The 23006-nt window shown below is 48.7% G+C and overlaps 1 protein-coding gene across 1 annotated transcript; it reads left to right on the plus strand.

Annotated features, from left to right (window-relative positions):
* Positions 1–9195: 9195 nt before the first annotated feature.
* On the plus strand, positions 9196–22096 carry LOC139017796 (organic anion transporter 7-like). The gene is made up of 10 exons (XM_070426407.1): positions 9196–10027; positions 11092–11195; positions 12235–12389; positions 12867–13035; positions 13803–13926; positions 15990–16105; positions 17320–17534; positions 20123–20231; positions 20915–21118; positions 21964–22096. Exons 1-10 carry the CDS (start codon positions 9626–9628, stop codon positions 22022–22024), a joined length of 1659 nt encoding a protein of 552 aa, XP_070282508.1. The 5' UTR covers positions 9196–9625; the 3' UTR covers positions 22025–22096.
* Positions 22097–23006: the final 910 nt, after the last annotated feature.

Here is a 23006-nt window from a genome sequence, read left to right on the forward strand (position 1 = left end):
GTGGGTGTGCCCTGCAGGCACTCTGCCCACACCGTGCCCTACACACTTGGTGCCCTGAGTATCATTGGCTGAGCCAGCGCTGAGGACAGGGGGGCAAGGGGGGGGACAGGGTGTCCAGGTCCCTTCTGGCAACCCCTGCCCTCCAGGGGTGCCCCTGAGGCCCCCTCGCTGGCCTGAGGATGATTAATTTGAGTGTGTGAGCCCCGCCCCTTCCTCCCCCGGGGCTGACCGGCTCCAGAAGTCCTCACTGGGAACAGCCTCTGGGTCTGCAGCCTCTCACCTGGCCTGGGGCCTGGGGAATGGGGGGTGGGGGGTAGGGGGTTAGGGGTGGGGATGGGCCAGGGTGGAGGGCTGGTGTTGTTTCCTCACAGCACGTCCACTGGCTCCAGGGCCTCAGCAGGGAGCCCGAGGGTAGGAGAGGCCCCTTCCTGGCCACCTGCTGGTTACAGGCCCCACAGCAGCCGCAGGACCAGGACGGGGGCTGCCATGGTTATGGTGAAGGTGAAGCCAGGCAGTCTCAGGGCTCTGGGAGGGCAGGGTCTGGACTCGTGGACCCAGAGCTCCGAGCAGAGAAGCCAGGTGGGCCCAGGCCCTGCCCCAGCTCCGCCCTGGCCTCGCCTCACCCCTGCTCCTTCCACCTGCAGAGCAGCCAGACGCCGGCCTCACCTTTGCTGGGTCAGCGCATCTTGGGAAGGAAACTGGTCTGGAAACTGGTCAGGAAAGCAGAGCCAGAGCCAAGGCGGAGAGGAGACGAGGCAGAACAGAGCCGCGTGTGGTGCCCTGTCAGTGTGTCTACGATGCAGATGACGGACGGATACAGAAACTCAGGGCTGTTCCGCACTCAGCTCTGACATCAGGGGTTTCACCCCAGGAGAGAGAGGTGAGCGTCCGGAGCCAGGAGGTGGAGACAGTGGTCAGGCTTCTCTCCTTCTAGGTGCTGCCGAGACCCCTTTGCCCCTCCCCATGTCGTTCATGCTCCCCCCGCCCCTCGGTGCCCTGGTGGCCCTCTTCACACGTGCCCTCCGCTTTGCCAAGGCAGCGACTTGGCGACTGTGCCAGCCCCAGGTGGCTCCGCTAGAGGGCAGTAGAGCACAGTGTTAGGAGTCGCATCTGAAGGCCGCTCCTGTGGTTGCCTCCTCCCTTCCAGGTGGCGGTACCAACTTCCACTCCCACCAACAGCGCTGCCAGACCACGAGGAACCACGGAGCACACGTGTCCCTGCAGAATAATGATACCCCTTCCTGCCATGTGATGAGCAACCACCATCTAGAACAGTGATGGCGAACCTACGACACGCGTGTCAGAGGTGACACGCGAACTCATGTTTTTGGCTTGATTTTTCTTTGTTAAATGGCATTTAAATATATAAAATAAAGATCAAAAATATAAGTCTTGGTTTTACTATGGTTGCAAAGATAAAAAAATTTCTATAGGTGACACGGCACCAGAGTGAAGTTAGGGTTTTTCAAAATGCTGACACGCCGAGCTCAAAAGGTTCGCCATCACTGGGCTAGAAGTTTTTAACAATCATTTCCCTGCAGATCATGTCCTAGCTTTATTGACACCCAATTGCCATGTGACATTGTGTAGGTTTCAGAGGTGCAGGGTGAGGATTCCGTGCACCTGTATATTGTGAAAGTTTACCACAAGGTTAGTTCACATCTTCTTCACCTCATGCACTTACTACTGTGTGGTTATGATGAGAGCATTTTTCTTTGATAAAATTTATTTTTTTAAAATATTGTAAACTATCAGTAAGTGAAAAAATATCGCTGAGAATCCTGTTGCAAAATGATGACCAAAGAAATATTAACCAGGTACTTGAGGAACGTTTGCTGCTCCCCGAAACACGGACCACCTTCTCACCACCGTAGAATTTCTATACCTTCAATCACGACGCTTCTTCACCACGAATCCTTGCTTTTTGGTAAAATATATATGTAACAAATTTGCAGTTCTGACCTTTTTTTCAGTGTACAATTCGGTGGCATGAATTGCATTCACAGTAATGTGCAATCATTAACATTATTGATTTCTAAGCTCTTTCACCACTCCAAACAGGACCTCCGGACTCATTGAGCAATAACCCTTCATTCTTCCATGACCCCACCCCCATCTCGTTTATTTGACCCCAGCCTCTTTGCAAACCTCCCTCTAGACCAGTGGTTCTCAACCTTGGCTGCACATTAGGATCACCTGGGAATCTTTTTAAAATCCTGATTTCCGGGCCTCATCCTCCAGAAATTCTGTTTCTTTGTTATGGGGTGGGGGCCACAACATTAGTAACAAAGAAACAGAATTTCCGGAGGACGAGGCCCAGAAATCAGGATTTTAAAGAGATTCCCAGGTGATTCTAATGTGCAGCCAAGGTTGAGAACCACTGCTCTAGACAGAAAGTAACTGTTAATCTACTCTCTGTGAGTTTGCGCCTTCTAGGCATTTTCTGTAAGTGCAATAATACAGTATTTGTCCTTTTGTGGCTGTTTCTCAGGCTCATGAATGTTGTCGGATGGAGCAGAGATTCACTCTTTAGGGATGAATACCTTCACATGGTGTGTAGAGACCACATGTTGTCTACCATTCACCTGCGGATGGCTACTTGGGTCCACTCACCCCCTCAGGTTAGTGATTGCTTTCCTTGACTGCTGGCTTCTTAACCTGGGTCAATATTCGATGCTTTCTCTGCGCTCCTGGTGCAAATGTTCCCATTTCAGAGGCACAGACCTCGATACAAAGACCATTGCACGGTATACGACTGTCTCACCACTACGCTGTACGCCTGAAACGAATACACCCGGTAAGCTATGTTTGTTCGCGTTCTCCAGAGAAACAGACCAAAGGAGAATTTTTTCTTAAATCAATTTACATAAGTTTTTAAAAAAATATATTTTATTGATTATTTAGAGAGAGGAAGGGAGAGGGATAGAGAGATAGAAACATCAGTGAGAGGGAAATACCATCGATCGGCTGCCTCCGGCACGCCCCCCACAAGGGGATGGAGCTCACAACCCAGGCATGTGGCCTGATTGGGAATCCAACCAGTGGCCTCTTGGTTTCTGGCTCAGTGCTCAACCGCTGAGTACACTGGCCGGGCCCAAAGGCGATTTGTTAAAGGAATTGACTCACACGGTTTGGAAAGCTGAGAACTTCCACGAGCTGCTGCCTGCACACACAGAAAAGCCAGTGCAGGAGTCCCAGTAACTTTTGACAAGCGATTTAATGTGCTTTTTCTAGAAATTTCTCTGTCTCAAATCTCAGCACCATAATCTGGCTATATTGGCTGCCTGATACAGCTATCGCCCCTGTAATGCAAGAGCATAACTAGGCGGTTTCTAAGTTAAACATGCACGTCAGAGCCCTGGCCCGTTTGGCTCCACCTTTCTTTTTTTTTTTTTTTTTTTTTTATTATTATTATTTTAAATCTTTATTGTTCAGATTATTACATTTGTTCCTCTTTTTTCCCCCCATAACTCCCCTCCTTCCAGCTCCCACCCCACCCTCCACCCTCACTCCCCACCCACTGTGTTCATCCATAGGTGCATGATTTTTGTCCAGTCACTTCCCGCATCTCCCACACCCCTTTTCCCCCCAAGAATAGTTAGTCCATTCCCTTTCTATGTCCCTGATTCTATTATAATCACCAGTTCATTCTGTACATCAGGTTATTTATTCACTTGATTCTTAGATTCATTTGTTGATAGATGCATATTTGTTGTTCATAATTTGTATCTTTACCTTTTTCTTCTACTTCCTCTTCTTAAAGGATACCTTTCAGCATTTCATATAATACTGGTTTGGCGGTGGTGAACTCCTTTAGCTTTTCCTTATCTGTGAAGCTCTTTATCTGACCTTCAATTCTGAATGATAGCTTTGCTGGATAAAGTAATCTTGGTTGTAGGTTCTTGGTATTCAGCACTTTGAATATTTCTTGCCATTCCCTTCTGGCCTGCAAAGTTTCTGTTGAGAAATCAGCTGACAGTCGTATGGGTATTCCCTTGTAGGTAATTGAGCCTCTTTCTCTTGCTGCTTTTAAGATTTTCTCTTTGTCTTTTGCTCTTGGCATTTTAATGATGATGTGTCTTGGTGTGGTCCTCTTTGGATTCCTTTTGTTTGGGGTTCTCTGCGCTTCTTGAACCTGTAAGTCCATTTCTTTCTCCAGGTGGGGGAAGTTTTCTGCCATTATTTCTTGAAATAGGTTTTCAATATCTTGCTGTCTCTCATCTTCTGGCACTCCAATAATTCTGATATTAGACCGCTTAAAGCTGTCCCAGAGGCTCCTTACACTATCTTCACACTTTCGGATTCTTTTTTCATTTTGCTTTTCCAATTGGGTGTTTTTTGTCGAATCTTTGGTTTGATTCTTGAGCTCCTCTGGTCTGCTATTGGGTATAATATTCTTTATTTCAGTCCGTGTATGCTTACTTTCTAATTTCTTTATCGTAGCATCGAGGGTCTCATTAGTTTTCGTGAGGCTCTGCACAAATTTATGGCAAGCCCTCAAAATTGCGATTCTTAGCTCCATATCCTCCATTTCTGTCATGTTTTTTTGTCTCCGCATCTTTTATGCTTTCTTGGTGCACCCCCTTGTGGTCTCTGTGCGCAGTCTTATTCTAGCCAAGCCTTAATTGTTGTAGTTAACACTAGAGGGATTTGACCACCAGGCCGACTGGCTGTGAGAATCAGCTGTGCGGAAAACGTCTGTCTTCTGGGGAGGCGCTAATCCAGCCTTTGCCTGAGGCGATCGGCAAATGGCTGTGCGCAGGGCTTGGGCGGGCGGGATCAACAGGGCGGGGGGAGGGAGCCGCTATGGCCGCTCTCAGTCCATCCCCAGGGGTTCTGCCTCTCTGTCCCAGCAATCGCTGCAAACCTCGGAGGGGCCGTAGCCAGACAGTCCCGCTTCTCCCGTTTGAGTCTGGGTCCCTAGAGACTTGCCCGGATCTGTAGCCCAGAGTCTGAGACTCACTCCTGATTGAAAACGACAACTGCGCCCTCAGCCACCAGCCCGCTTTGCGCGCGCACCACCTCACCACCGCACCACCGCACCACCGCACCTTTAAATTTTCCACACTACGCCTCCTCTGAGCGTCGGAATGCTGTTGTTTTTGCTTCTAGTTGAAGAGTCTCTCCTCAGCCCGCCTTCCTGTGGTTCTGGTTGATGTCCGTTCCGACTTTTAGTTGTATTTTTGAAGTGGTTGTTTACGGCGGCAATCTCCGGTGTTTACCTATGCCGCCATCTTCGATCTCCTTTAAAACTACATACAGGACATCTTCAAAGCCACTTTATCCCTTAATCTGGGATAGACTAGGGTTTGTTGGGGTCCAACCCCAGCAGGTCCAGGGGTTCCCAAAGGTGTGGACGGAGTCGGAGAAGAAGGAATGACACAGAGACAGCGTTCAGTTGGTCAGCAGCCTAGCCAGATTCTCTAGCCAGGATCTCCAGCCAGGTTCTGTCTGGCTCCACCTTTCAATGCCCAGGCGGGGTGACGCAATCACCGTGGACTGACATGACTTCTTGTTGTTCCGTTGCTACTGTCTTATCGCAGGTGAGTGGATGCCTCACCTTTTATGGGTTGTTACCGGCATTACTTCTCCAGGGCAGAAGTACATACACTGCAAAACAACTACTCTTAGGTCCACGGGAGAATTGAGGTCAAGGGCGTCCACTGCCCCCAAAACTAGAGAGACAGAGAGCGACACGGACTCACAGCTTCCCTGGAGCAGTGCTGGCAGGAACACCTGGACTTAATCGAAGGTCATCAGAGTCTCAGTGGAGGCTAGTTTGAGATTTAAAAACTCTGGGAAAGTGAGGCTCCCACACATTCGTGGAGCCCCACCAGGTTCTCAGTATGAAGATCAAAGAAAAATGCCTTCTTCCTTCAACAGGAAGAGAAGCAAAGTTAACATTTTAAGCTATACCCACAGCCAGGATATCTGCTCTCGCTCTGTGCTCTGTGAGGCAGGCAAGACCCTGGGAGAAGCTGCATTACCCATGGCTTATCTGATGCTGAGAAAGGCGATCAGTCAGCGCCACTCCCTCTAGAGTTTCCGTCTCTCAGCTAAAGATCCCCGTGCAGGGACGTCCACCCACCACAAAGAAAAGAAATTTAAACATTCTTTATAATATTATAGAATGTTTTCCCTTCCCGGGACCCAACCATCACATCAACAGGGCTCTGGGACAATGACAGTAAATTATAAGGGAGAGAGCTGCAAGACACAGATTCCATACAAGGACTTGCTAGAGATTCCATATAAGAAGAACCAAGGACAGTAGGGGAGAGACAAAAAATACACTCAAGGAAATTGAAGCCTCTGACACATACAAATACATTGAACTTCATACTAAAGGCCTGCTTGCCTCAATCTGATTACCCAATGCACGAGAGACAAAGCAGACATCAGAGACAGACTCAGATATGCCGTGGAATTTGGAATTACCAGACCAGGAATTTAAAATACTGTAACTATGAGTGATATGCAAAGAGCCCCAAAGGGAAAAGTGGGTAATATGCTAGAACAGAAAGTAATATAGCAGAGAGTTGGGAACTCTAAGAAGGAACCAAAAGAAAATGCTAGAAATCAAAAACTCTGTAATAGAAATGAACGCCTGAAAAGTAGACTAGACATGGCTAAGAAAAGAATCTATAAGCTTGAAGATGTGTCAATAGCAACCTTCCACATTGAAATACAAAGAGAAAATAGAATGAAAAGATGTAACAGGGCATTCAAGAACTGGGGACAAGCACAAAAGGTGTAGTATGCGCATAATGGGACTACCAGAAGGAGAAGAATGGGGAAGGAGTCCTGGAAATATTTAAAGTAATGATGGCCGAGCATTTCCCCAAATTAAGGACAAACATCAAACCAAAATCAGTGGAAAGGCTCTGAGGAGATTTATTTCTTTTAAGAACAGACAAATGCATACAGGCAGAACTTGTATCATTGGTTGCCAGAGTTTGGATGGAGGTAATTGGGATTGAATGCTAATAGCAATGGTGTTTCTTGTTGGGGTGATGAAAATGGTCTAAAATTAGATAATTATTGTCATTTCAAAGTTTCCCCAGGCATTAGGCTTAGCAGATAAAGACTCCAAAGCAGTTATTAAATGTTGCAAAAACAGGTTTGAGAACTAAAGGAAGGCATGATAAGCAGTACTTGTCAAATAAAATATGTCAATAGAGAGACAGATATTATAAAAGGAACCCCTTGAAAATTTGTAGCTTGAAAAGCACAATTGCTGAAGTGATAAATCCACTAAGTGTCTCAAAAAAGAATGGCTGTGAAGATAGAGCAATAGAGATTAAGAAACATGAAGATCAGGGAGAGAAGAACTGGAGAATTCTCCAAGAATTCACAACAACCCTTAACGTGTATGAACCAAACAGCAGAGCATCAAAACATGTGAGGTAAAAAGTGATTGAGCATCAACCTATGAATCAGGAGGCCATGGTTCGATTCCCAATAAGGGCATATGCCTGGGTTGTGGGCTTGATCCCCAGTAGGAGGAATACAGGAAGCAGTCGATCAATGATTCTCATCATTGATGTTTCTATTTCTCTCCCTCTCCCTTCCTCTCTGAAATCAATAAAATATATATTAAAAAACTCAAAAAACCCGATAGAACGGCAAGGAGAAATAGGTGAATCCACTATTACAGTTGCAGACTTCAATACCCTTCTATCAGAAATAGACGTAGCAGGCAGAGAATAGGTAAGGCCATAGGTGTACTCAGCAGGCACCTTCAACCAAACGTATAATTAACATTTACGGACTGCTTCATTCAACAATAGCAGAATATACATTCTTCTCAAGTTCATATGGAACATTCACCAAGATATTTTGGGCCATAAAACACACCTTAGCCGTTTTTAAATATAGATACTATATAATGTACGCTCTCACACAGCGATGGAGTTTAACTGGAAGTCAACCAGGAAAACATAGCTGGACTATCCCCAAACACTCGGAGATTACACAACACACCACTAAATAACACAAGGGTCAGAGGAGAGCTCTCAAGAGTAACTTAAACATACTTTGAACTACATGAAATTGAAAATGCAGCTTATGAAAATTTGCAGGACTTTGTGTAGTCATGTTTGAGGGAAATTTACAGCATTGATGCATATATTAGACAAAAAGGAAGATCTAAAATCATTAAGCTAAGCTTCCATTTTAAGAAACTAGAAAAAGAGCAAGTTAAATGGAAAGAAGCTGAAGAAAAGAAAAGATAAAAATTAGACCAGAAACCCCATGAAATTGAAAACAGGGAATCAATATAGAAAATCAATGTAATCAAAAGGTAGATCTTTGAAGATGTCAATATTATTGATAGGAGGTGGGGGTGGGGGCGTGACTCCTGATGAGTACAGGTTTCTTTTGGGGTGATGAAAATGTTCTGGAATGACAGAGGGTGATGGATCCACAACTCGGAATGTCGAAGGCCCACGGAGTTGTGCGTTTTAAAGAGTGAATTGCATCAATAAGGCTTCAGAAAAAGAATTTTTCTTTTGTAAAATAGCTCTATTGATTTCAGAGAGGAAGGAAGAAGGAGAGGGAGAGATAGAAACATCAGTGATGAGAGAGAATCACTGATCCACTGTCTCCTGCATGCCCCACACTAGGGATTAAGCCCGCAACCCGGGCATGTGCCCTTGACTGGAATTGAACCGTGACCTCCTGGTTCATAGGTCGATGCTCAACCACTGAGCCATGCCGGCGTGGCAGAAAAGGAATTTTTAATGGAAGGTTTAGTACTAACAAAGGTGACCCCCACCCCCCCCAATATTTTCTCTTCAGTTCTTCCACCGCGCACATGCACTTACCGTATGTTTTACAATATCGAAGTGTAGTCATTACCGGCCTCTCCCTAGCTCACTGTAGCGTAAGAGCCTTGAAGACCTTGTCCTGCACATGGCTGCCTTCCCAGAACAGAAAGCGAGCTCACAAGTGCCCTCTGGATGAATCAATAAGCTGCAAAAATAAGCCTCTTACCACTGGCTCCGCCCTCCGCCCCCATCACTGCCCACTCTGCCCCATTTTGAGTAACTTATTGTCACAGTGAATTCATGGCTTGCTTGGACTCGAAGGCGAACGTCACCACCCCGAGGGAAGGGTTGCGCCACGTTTCGTTTGCTTTAACTGAACTCGGGATGGTTTTCATTAACTCTTCTCATCAAAATGCAAGCCAAGCACTTCCTTTCAGGATGTTTCACAGAAAACATAGAAAGCATCTCACTGCGGAGTCCCCCAGTGACGTGTGAGGTCTGCCAACCACGATGGGTTTGTTTGATTTGTGCACAGATGTGGGGGGCAGAGTCCAGTGCTGCCTCGGGGCACTGCTGATGAAATCCCGTTCACCACGTAGACCTTGAAACGGTGCGGATTGCCAGCGGATGGCACTATCTCAGCTAATCATTCCTCTTTAACTTTCAAGAAAACCGCAGCCGGCCGATCCTCAGACAACTTGGAGGGAGTGTCGCTGGGCCCGTTGTGGAGAGCGAGAGCGCGGGGTCCGGATCGGGGTACACTCCATGTGCCCCCCTGAGAGGAAGCCTCTTCCCTCTTTGAACTTTTCTAACTACAGTCCTTCTGTCTCCCCTCGGGGCTCGCCTGCCGCCCCTCGATGGCCTTTCATACGCTGCTGGACGAGGTGGGCGGCCTGGGCCGGTTCCAGCTCCTCCAGCTGGTGTTCCTCTGCCTGTCCTGCTTCCTGGTGTTCCCGCACATCCTCCTGGAGAACTTCACCGCCGTGGCGCCCGCACACCGCTGCTGGGTCCCCATCCTGGACAACAACACCGGCTCGGCCAATGGCTCGGGGGCCCTCGGGCCGGACGCCCTGCTGCGGGTCTCCATCCCGCTGGACTCGGACCGGAGGCCGGAGAAGTGCCGCCGCTTCCTCCACCCCCAGTGGCAGCTCCTTCACCCGAATGGAACCTTGTCCAACGCGAGCGAGCCGGACACGGAGCCCTGTGTGGACGGCTGGGTGTATGACCGGAGCACCTTCTCCTCCACCATCGTGACCCAGGTGAGAGGCCCCGTCCACCTCTGGCGGGTCTGCGGTCTGGGAGTTGAGGGATAAGCGAGTGATGTCACCAGGTAGGGGCTCGTTCTTTCTTCCTTCAGCAAGTATGAATGACTCCATTCCGTGCCAGGCTCCTACATGCTTACGGAGCGCGATGAACTCCAAATGAGCCGTGACCTTGCTAGTGCATAGCTTTGTTTTAAATAGGAAGACTCAAGGTGAAGCAATTCAGGTATGTAATGCGTTTACAATGCTGTGCAAGCTCGGTGATGCCCAGCCTTGCTTGAAAATCAGAAACATCTGGGAAGTTGATGGTCCTCCAACCACAGACTGTACGGCTGAAGCAGCCGTGTGAGAAAGTCAGTGGTGACATTCTGTCATCAGTAAATTTATTTATTTAAATATATTTTTATTGATTTTAGAGAGCAAGGGAGAGGGAGAGAGAGAAACATCAATGATGAGAGAGAATCATGGATCGGCTGCCTCCTGCACGCTCCACACTGGGGATTGAGCCTGCAACCCGGGCATGTGCCCTTTATCAGATTCGAACCCGGGACCCTTCGGTCCACAGGCTGATGCTCTATCCACTGAGCCTAACCAGCCAGGGCAGTAAGTTTAAAGCTTCTCAAATGATTGCACAATGGAGCCAAGATTGAGAACTACTGAGTATGAAATAAACCAAGGCATTCATATAGCCAACAGGTTTAGAGGAGGCTTCCCAGAGGAAGTTATGTTTAAGCTGAGATCTGATAACAAAGGGCAGCTGCAGAGGCAGCTGGAGAGGCAGCTGGAGAGGCAGCTGGAGAGGAAGGTGGAGAGGCAGCTGCAGAGGCAGCTGGAGAGGCAGCTGGAGAGGCAGCGGGAGAGGAAGGTGGAGAGGCAGCTGGAGAGGCAGCTGGAGAGGCAGCGGGAGAGGAAGGTGGAGAGGCAGCTGGAGAGGAAGCTGCAGAGGAAGAAGGCTCTGCTGTATCGACACATGCAAGTCCCCGAAGCTGTTTGAATCAGGTCTCTGCTGAGGGGAACAGGCGGCTGTGAAGCTCTGCTGAGATGGTTTCCTTCCCTTCCAGTGGGACCTGGTATGTGAATCTGAGACGCTGAAATCGATGGCCAAGTTCTCGTTCATGGCGGGCATGCTGGTGGGAGGGGCCATCTACGGCCACTTATCAGACAGGTGAGTGTCCCTAGTCACAGCCCCTTGACTCGGGGGCATCTCCACGCATCACTCTCCCGTGAGAAGCACGTATGACAGGTTACGCCGTCCTGCGGCTTTCTGGGCCCCGCACATGAGCTCTTGATACATTTTGGATGTGAACCCTTATCAGATGTATTATTGGCAAATATGTCCTCCCATTCAGTAGGCTGTCTTTTCATTTTGTTGATGGTTTCCTCTGCAAAAAGCTTTTTAGTTTGATGGAGGCTCATTTGTTTATTTTTCCTTTTGTTTCCCTCGCCTGAGGAGATATATCAGACAAAGTATTACTTACGAGGAATGTCTGAGATTTCACTGCCTATGTCTTCTCCTTGGAGTTTTATAGTTTTGAGTCTTACATTTAAGTCTAATCTGTTTTGAGTTTATTCTTGTATATGGTTTACGTTGGTGGTCTAGTTTCATTTTTTTGCATGGATCTGTCCAATTTTCCCAGCACCATTTATTGAATAGACTGTCTTTACTCCATTGTACGTTCTTGCCTCCTTTGTAAAATATTAATTGACCGTATAGGCGTGGGTTTATTTCTGGGCTCTCTCTTCTGTTCCATTGTCCTAGATGTCTGTTTTCATGCTAGTCCATGCTGTTTTGATTGCGATGGCCTTGTAGTATAGTTTGATGTCAGATAGCGTGATTCTTCCAACTTTGTTCTTCTTTCTCCATTTAATATTTTTGGATTGTGGTTGACCGTGGGTGACTGAAACCACGCAAAGCAAAACCTGGGCTAAAAGAGGACTATGGTGTTGCAGCTGTCTTACACGGTTTCATTGATCTCAAAGTTCCACTGGCAACAGATTGGAGAACCCGCTGTGCTGTACTCAGTATCTATTTGCAAACAGGAGGGCTGCTTCTGAGATAATCTGCTAGTATTGTTGATTCTTCCTGGTTTCAAGTGCAAAGTTTCACTTACTGAAACATCGCTTAAGCGTCAGAAGAAGCCTTCTTTGTGATGATTTTTGTGACATGTTATCATGCCCACATCTAACCTGTCCCTGTGCCTCAGGTTTGGGAGGAGGCCGATTCTCCGATGGTGCTCCCTCGCGCTCGCCATCACCGAGACCTGCGCGGCCTTTGTGCCCCTGCTCTTCGCTTACTGCGCACTGCGCTTCTTGGCCGGCTTCTCCACCATGGGCATCCTCAACAACAGCTCTGTGCTCAGTGAGTACAAACGTTGGGTCTTTGACATTTTTCAAGCCCTACTCTGGAATTGTAGGGAGCCGCTCTAGGGTCAAGCCTTGGGCTGACCTGGGGCAGGGCCACAAACAAGTCCCAGCCTGGAGGGCAGAGCTCTCTTAGCATAATTAAGCCTGACCTTGTAGCCCTCCCTAATTCCTTCCTAAGTAGTTCATGGGCTGTGGGAGGTGCAGCAAGTGTTGCCAAAACAAGAACATTTGTATACAAGTTAATCTACCCTTGTTTTAATCAGACTATAAAATAAAGCATTGGCTTGCAGGCTGGGTCTTTTGTGTCCTCCTCCAGGCAGGGGAGATCCACCAAGCCCCAGCTGTATTCTCTTGTCTGTCTTTTCTTCAATCCTTCACCGCCTCTCCTCAGGTTCACCCTTCGCCATGCTGGCCCAGCACATGGAATCCAAACTTTGTTTGAAGTCAAAACCCTGTTTGTGTTTCCTTTCAGTTGTAGAGTGGACCGCACCCCGGTTCCAAGCCCTGGGGATGACCACGACCATCGGTGCTGCTTGCGTGGGGCAGTTGCTCCTGGGAGGAATGGCCTTCGCCATCCGCGACTGGCACACCCTCCAGCTGGTGTACTCTCTACCGCTATTTGTCTTTTTTCTTTCCTCGAGGTATCAGTTGTCTCTCTTCCTTTGTCTTAAGGACTCTGGGGTGCGGGCTCACAGAATAAGGACACAGAACGCAGCCAGGTCCTTAGTCAACACTCGAGCATGTGCTCTCCTGATCTGTGCCTTGTGCACGATCGGGGGGCAGGACAGGCAGGGTTGCCAGGTAAACCAAGGACACTCAGTTAAATTTGAATTTCAAAAAGAAAAAAAAAAGGTGAATTTCAGATAAGCAACATTCCTTTTTGTATAACATCCCAAACGTTGCATGGTGTACGCTGACCCTAAACATGATGCATTGTTTATATATAATTTCTGTTTATCTGAGAGGTCTGCATTTTCGTTTCCGAACCTGATGAGACACAGGGTGTCTCATGCAAGTAAAATGTCAAATAAGAAATGTATTTTCGTGTATGTCCAAAAGATCGCACGGGACGTAGTTACTCTTGACAGTTACTCGCATTTACAGTTTCACAGCATTCAACGAGGCACAGCCTTTTTATTTGCTAAAACGGATTCTATTCCCTGGGATGGAGGGGGGGGGGGGCCCAATATGACTCCTACTCTATATCCCCAGCCGTGAAGGTGTGTTGCGTGGAGAGGGCATCCTCCCAGTTTCCTAGTTACGGTACAGGAGGACCTAAGTCCCCATTTCCCGGTATAACAAGGCAGGAGGTAGGTATTAGAGGGGGAGGGAGAGGCATTGCAGGACCAAGGATGTGGGAAAGGGGCAAGCGAGCCGTGGTTGCTCCCCTGTCGTCCTCTCTGACCAGGTGGTTGGCGGAGTCTGCTCGGTGGCTGATTATCACCAACAAACTGGAGGAGGGCTTAAAGGAACTTAGAAAAGCTGCCCACATGAATGGAAGGAAGAATGCTGGCGACACCCTCACCATGGAGGTGAACAGGAAAGGGAGCTGGTTATGGGGTGCAGGGAAGACATGAGCTGACATGCATGTACCCTGGATGGTGTCCATGCGATGAATGAAGGGCGGGAATCCTTGTCATTTTACTCAACGCTCCTGGTCCCCAAGGGCTGTCAGCGCTGTTTGAGTGAACACCCAGGGACTATGCTGCTGCTGGAAGAATTGGACGCAGGTGCTGCCCCCCCACAGAGGCAGTCACTCACCGTCATAGAGCTTGTGTAGGCGTCCCTGAGCAAGATGTCCTCAGGGTTAGCTATGTTGCAGCAAATGGCAGGACCTCCTTTCTTTTAAAAAATATTTTTATTGATTTCAGAGAGGAAGGGAGAGGGAGATAGAAACATCAATGATGAGAGAGAATCATTGACTGGCTGCCTCCTATGCACCCCCTCCTGGGGATCGAGCTTGCAACCTGGGCATGTGCCCTTGACCGGAATCAAACCGGGACCCTTCAGTCCTCAGGCCGACGCTCTTTCCACTGAGCCACACCAGCCAGGGCAGGGTTTCCTAGGAATGAATGATATCCTTTTTACCACATTTTCCTTGTCCGTTGATGGGAAGTTAGGTTGTTTCCAATGGCTTGGCTTTTGCGACTAGTTCTCTAATGAACACACGTGTGCAAATCTCTCTTCAAGATCCTCTTCACAGCTCTTTTGGAGAGATGCCCAGAAGAGAAATTATGGGATCCTATGATAGTTCTAATTGTAATGTTTTGAGGAACCTCCATGCTGTCTCCCTAGTGACTACGCCATTTCACATTCCCTCCAACATGGCACAGGGTATTCTACCCTCCACGCCCTCGCCAACGCTTACTGTCTCTTTAGTAACCATCCTAACTGGTGTGAAGTGGTACCTCACTGTGGTTTTGACTTGTGTTTCTGGAACAATTGCTGACGATGGGCACCTTTCCACGTACTCGTTTGCCGTCTGTATGTCGTCTTTGGAGAAATGTCTGTCCCGTTCACATGCCCGTTTTTAAGTTCAGTTATTTGGCTGTTTTGCTCTTGAATGGTAGGAGTTCTCTATGTGTTTCGGACATGAACCCTTTATCACACACACAGTTTGTAAGTATTTCCTCCGTTCCGCAGGCGCCTTTCCATTCTGTTAATTGTCCCTCGCTGTGCGGAAGATGTTCCGTTGGCTGTAGTCCCACTCGTCTATGTTTGCTTGTTGCCTGTGCTCTCGGTGTCACGACCAAGAGCTCATTGCCAAGACCAATACCAAGAAGTTTTCTCTAGGAATCTCACAGCCTCAGGTCGTACATGTTCGTCTTTAGCCCGTTCGGAGTTGAGTTTTGTGTGCAGTGTCCGGTAACTTTCCAATGTCACGCCCTGGCCTGTGGATATCCGGTTTCCCAGCGCCATTTATTGGCGACACTATTCCACCTCCATTGTCAATTCTTGGCACCACGATCAGAGATCAGTCGACTGGGTACGCATGGGTTTATCGCTGGGCTCTCTATCCTGCTTCCTTGGTCTACATGTTTATTTTTATGTCAGTACCACATTCTTGGTGATTGGAGCTTTGTAATATATTTTGAAATCAGAACATATGATGCCTCCAGCATTTTTATGCTCAGAAAAGTGCTGTGACCATTTAGGGTCTTTTGTGTTTCCATCTGAGACTGAGTGAGAAACCAAAATAGACTCAGGAAATGCTCTTTTCTCCGGAGACAAACAGTGTGTGCAAAGGACGGCCAGCCGAGCCCCATGCTCAGCTCCCGGGTCTTTCCTGTCCACCTGGCACCAGTGGGGCTTTGGGCCACGACCCGAGTACCTGCCTTGCTGCCCTCCCTGACCTGAATGTCTAACGTGCATTCGGATGTCATGCAGCCCCGTCCAATCTCATGCCTAAAGTCTTGGTGGCTCCACAATTTCCTCAAGGCCTCTTGAGCTCCCTGACTCCCCTTCCCCAACCTTTTCCCTCTGTCCGTGCATCCGTGTGGCCATATTTTCCGTAGACAGAGAGGGGAGGGGTCCACCTTGCCCTCCGCCCACAGTGCTGTGCCGACTGACTGGGGTGCTGTTGCTGTCGTTGAAGGTTTTGAGGTCGACCATGCAGGAGGAGCTGGAGGCCGCGCAGACCAACCCCCCCGTGTCCGACCTGTTCCGCACGCCCAACATGCGCGAGAGGATCTGCCTCCTGTCCTGTGTGCGGTAGGCCTCCCGGCGTGCGCGGGGAATGCTAAGTAGCGCAGGCGTGGCCCCGTGGCCCTCAGAGGACACACAGTGCCTAGGAACAGAGTTGGGATAACACACGAGGAAGCCGCAGGGAATACTGCCTTGTTTAGAGACAGTCGGAGAGCTATGGAAAGGCGGACACGGAACTGACTGCCCAATGACGAGTGCTGTCTGTCACGTGGCCCCAACGGGCTCATCATGGGAACTGAGGCTGGGAGCCTCAGTCGTGGCACAGGTTTTGATTTTAAGTTTCTTTCCTTGTTTGTTTCTATGGTAATTTCGGTAAAACTACAAACAGTAGAGCACACAAGCAACACCGCTCTATGAGTATGTACACATGTCAATGAGCAGCCACACCCAGATCGGGATGTGGAAAGGACTGGAAAACCCTAGAACAGTGGTTCCCAAACTTATTTGGCCTACCGCCCCCTTTCCAGAAAAAATATTACTCAGCGCCCCCTGGAAATTAATTTTTTTAAAATTTTAATAGCAATTAAACAGAAAGATATATGTATTAATGTTTCTACCTTTTTCGTAAAATATAGTAAAGAAAGGTGTAAGTTAGAAACATTGAAGTTTGAAATTATGAAACTATTTATTGAACTCAGAATAGAAAGGTAATACAAAAAAAGTTAAAACAAATGCACCTGTGGCCATCACCGCCCCCCTGGATCGCTGCAGTGCCCACCAGGGGGCGGTAGCGCCCACTTTGGGAATCACTGCCCTAGAAGGCCCCACCACGTACCTGCAAGCACAACACTCGCCACCTCCTGAAACACTTATAACAATTATGAGCCCCATCAGCATACAACATTTTATGACGTTTTAAAATCATGACCCTGCAAAGACATATTCTACAGAATCCACCATGTCTTCATTCTTTAAAACAAAACAAAACATTTTTATTGATTTCAGAGGGGAAGGGAGAGGGAGAGAGAGAGAGAGCAACATCAATGATGAGAGGGAATCATTGATCGGCTGCCTCCTGCACGCCCCACACTGGGATCGAGCCCTGACTGGGAATCAAACCCTGACCTCCTGGTTCATAGGTTGACGCTCAGCCACCACGGCCGGGCGATGCCTTCATTCTTTCTCACCAACTGCCGGCTGCTTGGCTGACAATATTTCTCACCATCATTTGCAGGTTCTAAACCTGAAGCCATCTATCTTTCTTCTTTTGCTCACCACAGATTTGCAAACGTCATACCCTTTTACGGCCTGAGCCTGCACCTCCAGTACCTGGGGAGCAACGTGTTCCTGTTCCAGGTTCTCTTTGGCGCCATCACCCTCCCGGCCAATTACGTCGCACTGTTGGCCATGAATCGCCTGGGCCGGCGGCTTAGCCAGATACTCTTCCTGCTCCTGCTGGGGAGCTTCATCCTGGCCATCACGTTTGTGCCTCAAGGTGAGAAAGGGGCGCAGGTTGAAGAATGGAACTGTCTCCCCCCTTTTCCTGGGGAACCTGCTCACACCTCTGTGAGGCCAGCCGGAAAGGGAGAATGCGTTCTTTTTTTTTTTTTTTTTTCCCCAGTCAGGCCCAGCCCCGGCCTGCCCCGGACCCGACTCCGCCCCCCGATTGCGTCCCTCCCAGATGCAAGGAGCTGAAATCTGCAGCCAGCTGGGATGGGCTCTGTACTTGGTGCCTCTGCACATCCTACTCAGTCTCAATGCGCTTCTTTCTATGCGAGGAGTTGAAATCTGCCGTTTGTTGGGTTGGGCTCTGTACTTGGTGTCACATCCTACTCAGTCTCAATGTTCTTTCTCTCCTTCCAGTTGTAGAGCTTCCTCTGGGCCAACTTTCCCATGGTTCTGTATAATAGGTGTTTGTCTGATATTTGGTAGTTTCGATGTTGTTGTGTGAGGTAGTACGCACAGGTCTCTTCCTTATGCCGCCCTCCTGGTTCTCCAGGGTCTGCTTCTTGAGTGTGTCTCCCATGGCTGCGAGCAGTTGAAGTCTGCAATTTGTTGGGATAGGCTCTGGTTTTGGCGCCTCCATAGCTCCCACTCAGTCTCACTGCGCTTCTTTCTTTTCTTCCAGTTGTAGATCTCCCACTGGGCCAACTTCCCCATGGTTCTGAGTGGCGGTTGTTTACCTCATAGTTGATAGTTTCAATGATACTGTGAGAGAGCAGCACGCACAGGTCCACTCCCTACGCCGCCATCTTGGTTCTCCGGGAGAATGCGTTCTAATGGCTTCCCCAAAGCAATCTCAGGATTGAGGACATTCCAGCAGGTGGCTGGGGAGGAGTCAGGTCACAGAGGTCAGTTCAGATCCCAGGCTGCCTTCATCGACACTGAGAAGTGCCCAGTGATTGGTGTCATTCATTCCTGACCATGTCTCTACAAGAGCCATGACGCCTTGCCCTTGGCCAATCACACGTTCAGCTGTAAACGGCGGTATTTGTGTCTCATGTGCCGACACAGCGCTCTCCCTCCCTCTGTCTGGGCTCCTTCTATGACTCCAGCGTCAGGCCCGCCCACTCCCGACTTCCGTCTGTGCACCCGTGTGTCACAGCTGCGCCCGGGGAGGCCCCTCGGCTTCACGCAGAGGAGTGGACGCCAGGAACAGGCTCCAAGCAGTGAGACCCTCTCTGAGACTCCATCTCACCAAACTCAATGACCACATGTCACGGAGAGGGGCACCAGGGCGTCCCATGCTTCACTAACCCCAGTGAAGAGTGTGTGACGTATTTCACAGGGCCCCAGACCGTGGGCTTCCCTCGCCTCGAGTGTCAGCCCCCTCGGACGTAACGCTCTCATGAGGTGGTGTTTTGTTTTAAACTGAGTAGACAACTGGCTCCAAAATGTCCTATTTCTGTCGCCTAACGCGGTCCTTATTCTCGAGTCTTCAAATATTATTCTAGGCCAGTGGTCGGCAAACTCATTAGTCAACAGAGCCAAATATCAACAGTACAACGATTGAAATTTCTTTCGAGAGCCAAATTTTTTAAACTTAAACTATATAGGTAGGTACATTGTTATTAACTTAATTAGGATATTCCTAAGCTGGCCTTTGCTAAAAACGTCCTCAATCTGATTGAGGTACGTTTGCTGAGGTTGACCCCTTCCAACTCTCCCATCCACACTCGTCTTGTTTACTTGTTTCGCCTACCTCCTTTCCGAAAACCGACTTCTGCGCATGGGCCACGAAGTTTCAATCGCACTGTACGTGCGTGCCCGCACATGGTATTTTGTGGAAGTGCCACACTCAAGGGGCCAAAGAGCCGCAGGTGGCTCGTGAGCCGCGGTTTGCTGACCGCTGTTCTAGACCAAGCCAGCCTCCAGCGTGTCCACCAACACGCGTCCTGCCCTCTCATCGCCCTCTCCTCCAGCGCTGTTGACGCTCCGTGCCCATGTGGCATAGGCGCCGGGTTTTGAACTCTTCGAGGACACTGCCGAGTCTTGCCTCCCTCAGTACTTGCTCATGTCACAGTCCCACGTCATCAGTGAAAGGCAGGAGACTCGGGACAGAATAAATGACGGCAAACTCTTGCTGGTCTACAGTTGCCCTCTTCGTCTTTGGCAAAGTTCTGATAAGTAGGGAGAGGTGATGCAAGAACTCAGTTTTTAAAAAAATATATTTTATTGATTTTTTACAGAGAGGAAGGGAGAGAGATAGAGAGTTAGAAACATCAGATGAGAGAGAAACATCGATCAGCTGCCTCCTGCACACCTCCTACAGGGGATGTGCCCGCAACCAAGGCACATGCCCTTGACCGGAATCGAACCTGGGACCTTTCAGTCCGCAGGCCGACACTCTATCCACTGAGCCAAACTGGTTTCGGCGAGAACTCAGTTTTTAAAAGAAGATGATGACGTATAGATTAGTCATCTTTCTCAGCTGTCCTTCTCTGTATTCTGTGCCTCTGTGTGCTTCCTCTACAACATGTGCAGCCCATGTGAGCATCTCCAGCAGCATCTTCTCCACTAGTGATTGGGGAATGTTGGTCCCTCAGCTCAGGTGCCCTGCGTCTCACTGGTCTTCCTCTGCAGACATGCAGACCCTGCGTGTGGCTCTGTCGACGCTGGGAATGGGATTTTCGTCGGCGGCCATCATGTGCTCTCTGGCCCACGGAAACGAGCTAATCCCCACTGTCATCAGGTACACGACTCACCGAAGCCCCGCCAGGGTCAAGCGGACCTTTCCGGGCTAGTGAACATTTACAGTGGGGAGCAAACTAGACAGATTAGTCACCAAAACAAGCCATCACAACAACAATTTATTTATTTAAAAATCTTTTTATTGATTTCGGAGAGGAAGGGAGAGGGAAAGAGAGAGAGAATCATCAATGATGAGAGAGAATCATTGATGGGTTGCCCTCAGTATGCCCCCTACTGGGGATCGAGCCCACAACGAGGGCATGTGCTCTGAGAATAAAACCGTGACTTCCTGGTTCATAGGTTGACACTCAACCATTGAGCCATGCCACCCGGGCTAACAACAGTAATTTGTAGGTAAGGTTTATTTACGGCTGACTTTTTGCCAGGCACTGGGTCAAGTCCTTTAATGTATCATATCATCTCACATGTTCTCCTGAACCATTAAAAGGTAGTTGCTATGGGTGAGAATATTTTTTAAAGAATGAAAATGGCTTGATGCACTTGTGTACTGGGAAACATTGCAAGCAAATAAGAGAGAGTATTTGAGATGGAGTAGTATATTGTCAACCTTCGGTAGCTAAACACTGCTGTGCTGTCTCCCACAATCAAAGCGAAATGAGAAATCACAACTGACGTGTGTGGGTTTTGACCCGATGACTTTTGCATTGCTGTTTGCACGCCAAGGGCCACAGCTTCAGGAATCGTTGCGATGGCTGGTAATATCGGGGCGGCCATGGCTCCCCTCCTGATGATCCTGGTGGTGTACTCTCCCCACCTGCCCTGGATCCTCTATGCGGTCTCCTCCTTCGTCCCCAGCCTTGTCGTCTTCTTCCTTCCCGAGACCAGGAATCAGCCGCTGCCCGACTCCATCCAGGATGTGGAAAAGGGGTGAGTGACCGCGGGCTGGCTCTTAGGGGAGCTGGCGCCACGGGTCAGTGACGGGGAAGGCAAAATGAAACGGGGCCACCGTCCTCCAGGCGGGTTCAGACCAGGGCAGTTTCCACGGGGTCGACGCCTTGTCCCTCCCCGCAGTGACCTCTGACTCCCCCAAGGCTCCCAGGTCACACAGACCAGCTCTGCCCAGCCTGCACCAGTAGGCTTCGTGGGCGAGGTGCCCTAGTGTGACACCCCCACTTGAAGGTGTTTCACAACCACGCACAGATCCAAACACCAGGTTCTCATCTCAGCCCCCTGGCAGCCCTGGGCCCCGTGAGTGCAGCGAGCTCTCTGGATGGCTGGTTCCTGGAGGACCGTGGACTCCCTGGTCCCTGAAGAATCTGAGGGAGTCATGGAGAAGACAGAGCCCCCCCCCCCCCCCCGACCCGCCAACAAACAGATGCCCATTTCTCAGGGAGGGAGGGCTGCCTTTGACAGTCAGACCATCTGGTCATCACTGGGGATGCAAGTGCTGAGCAAAGAGGAAAGGGGTGGCAGATGTTGGCATGGTAGACGATCGAGGATCAGGAAGGACTTTTTGTAAGGTTTTGCATACTTTCCTTGCCTTTTCCAAGTCCCTTTGGCCAATGTCATGTGTGCAAGCTGTCTTCCTGGATCCTGCCCTGGGAACTTGGCCTCTTTTTTCATAACATTTACTCAAATCCTCAGGGTAGGGGTCATGGTTTTCATCAAAGGGGCCAAGGTGGGTCAAAGATTAGCTTGCTCTAAAGAATACACAACATATATGTTTTTTAATGTTTTGTGTTTGTTTGCTGTTTTCATTGTGTTTTTTCCAGGAGAAAAGGCTCAAGAAAAGCAGACCAGCAAGACACCTTCATAAAAGTGACCCAGTTTTAAGGAATTCCAGGAACGAACTGCTAATCCAGGAAAAAAGGGGGTGGGGAGGGACAGGGGGTGGGATCATGCCTAGGTGTTGGCAAACGTTGGGAAATAAATAAATTAAAAGATATAATGAAAAAGATGGATCCCACGGACAATCTGACAATTGCAGTCCTAAATAACTATGTATAGAATACCTGTGATTAATTATACAAAGAAGTTTGAGAAAAGTCATTATACTCTTAAAGAAATCATCATAAAATATGTGTATGCATGTCGATCCCTAGCATGGTTCTGGATAGAAAGATAGAATCGTATTGAAAACATTGATTGTGTTTCAATTACTTGGTAGTTGATGGAGTAATTAATCAAAATGAAAAACCATTTACTTTTGGAAGAATTTGAAAAAGAGTTTACAAATTTATTTAGAAATCCTATATAATAAAAGCCTAATATGCAAATTGACCAAATGGTGGAATGACCGGTCGCTATGACACGCACTGGCCACAAGGGGGGCAGATGCTCAATGCAGGAGCTGCCCCCAGCCTGCAGGCCCCAGGCCAGCCAAGGTGGGTGCCAGTGGGGGCCCCCCGATTGTCCAGCCGGTCACCCCACAGATCGGCCCTGATTGCCGGCCAGGCCTAGGGACCCTACCCATGCACAAATTTCGTGCACTGGGCCTCTAGGTAATAATAAACAAAGTGCTTTAAAAAAAGAGGATCATGAGTGAGGGGCTGTCCAGTGTTTCAAGCAGCATGCATTAGACTTTATCACAGCAGCAATAGTCAACACAGTAGTAGCAGATGTATTTACACATCAGAGGAAGTCCAGAAACAGACCGCAGTGGATGTAACATCTACTATGGAATTTTGGTATCAGAGATCCCTGGAAAAATAAAGGCTCAAGCAACAAATAGCGTAACTAAGTATTAAAAAATAAATGACTACTAATGTGACCTCATACCCTAACCTCCCCAATATTCTACTTTAATAAAAAGTTA

The sequence above is a fragment of the Myotis yumanensis genome, unplaced genomic scaffold, assembly GCF_028538775.1.
Source record: "Myotis yumanensis isolate MYYU_CA2020_CCGP unplaced genomic scaffold, mMyoYum1.0.hap1 SCAF_10, whole genome shotgun sequence".
NCBI classification, from domain to species: domain Eukaryota; kingdom Metazoa; phylum Chordata; class Mammalia; order Chiroptera; family Vespertilionidae; genus Myotis; species Myotis yumanensis.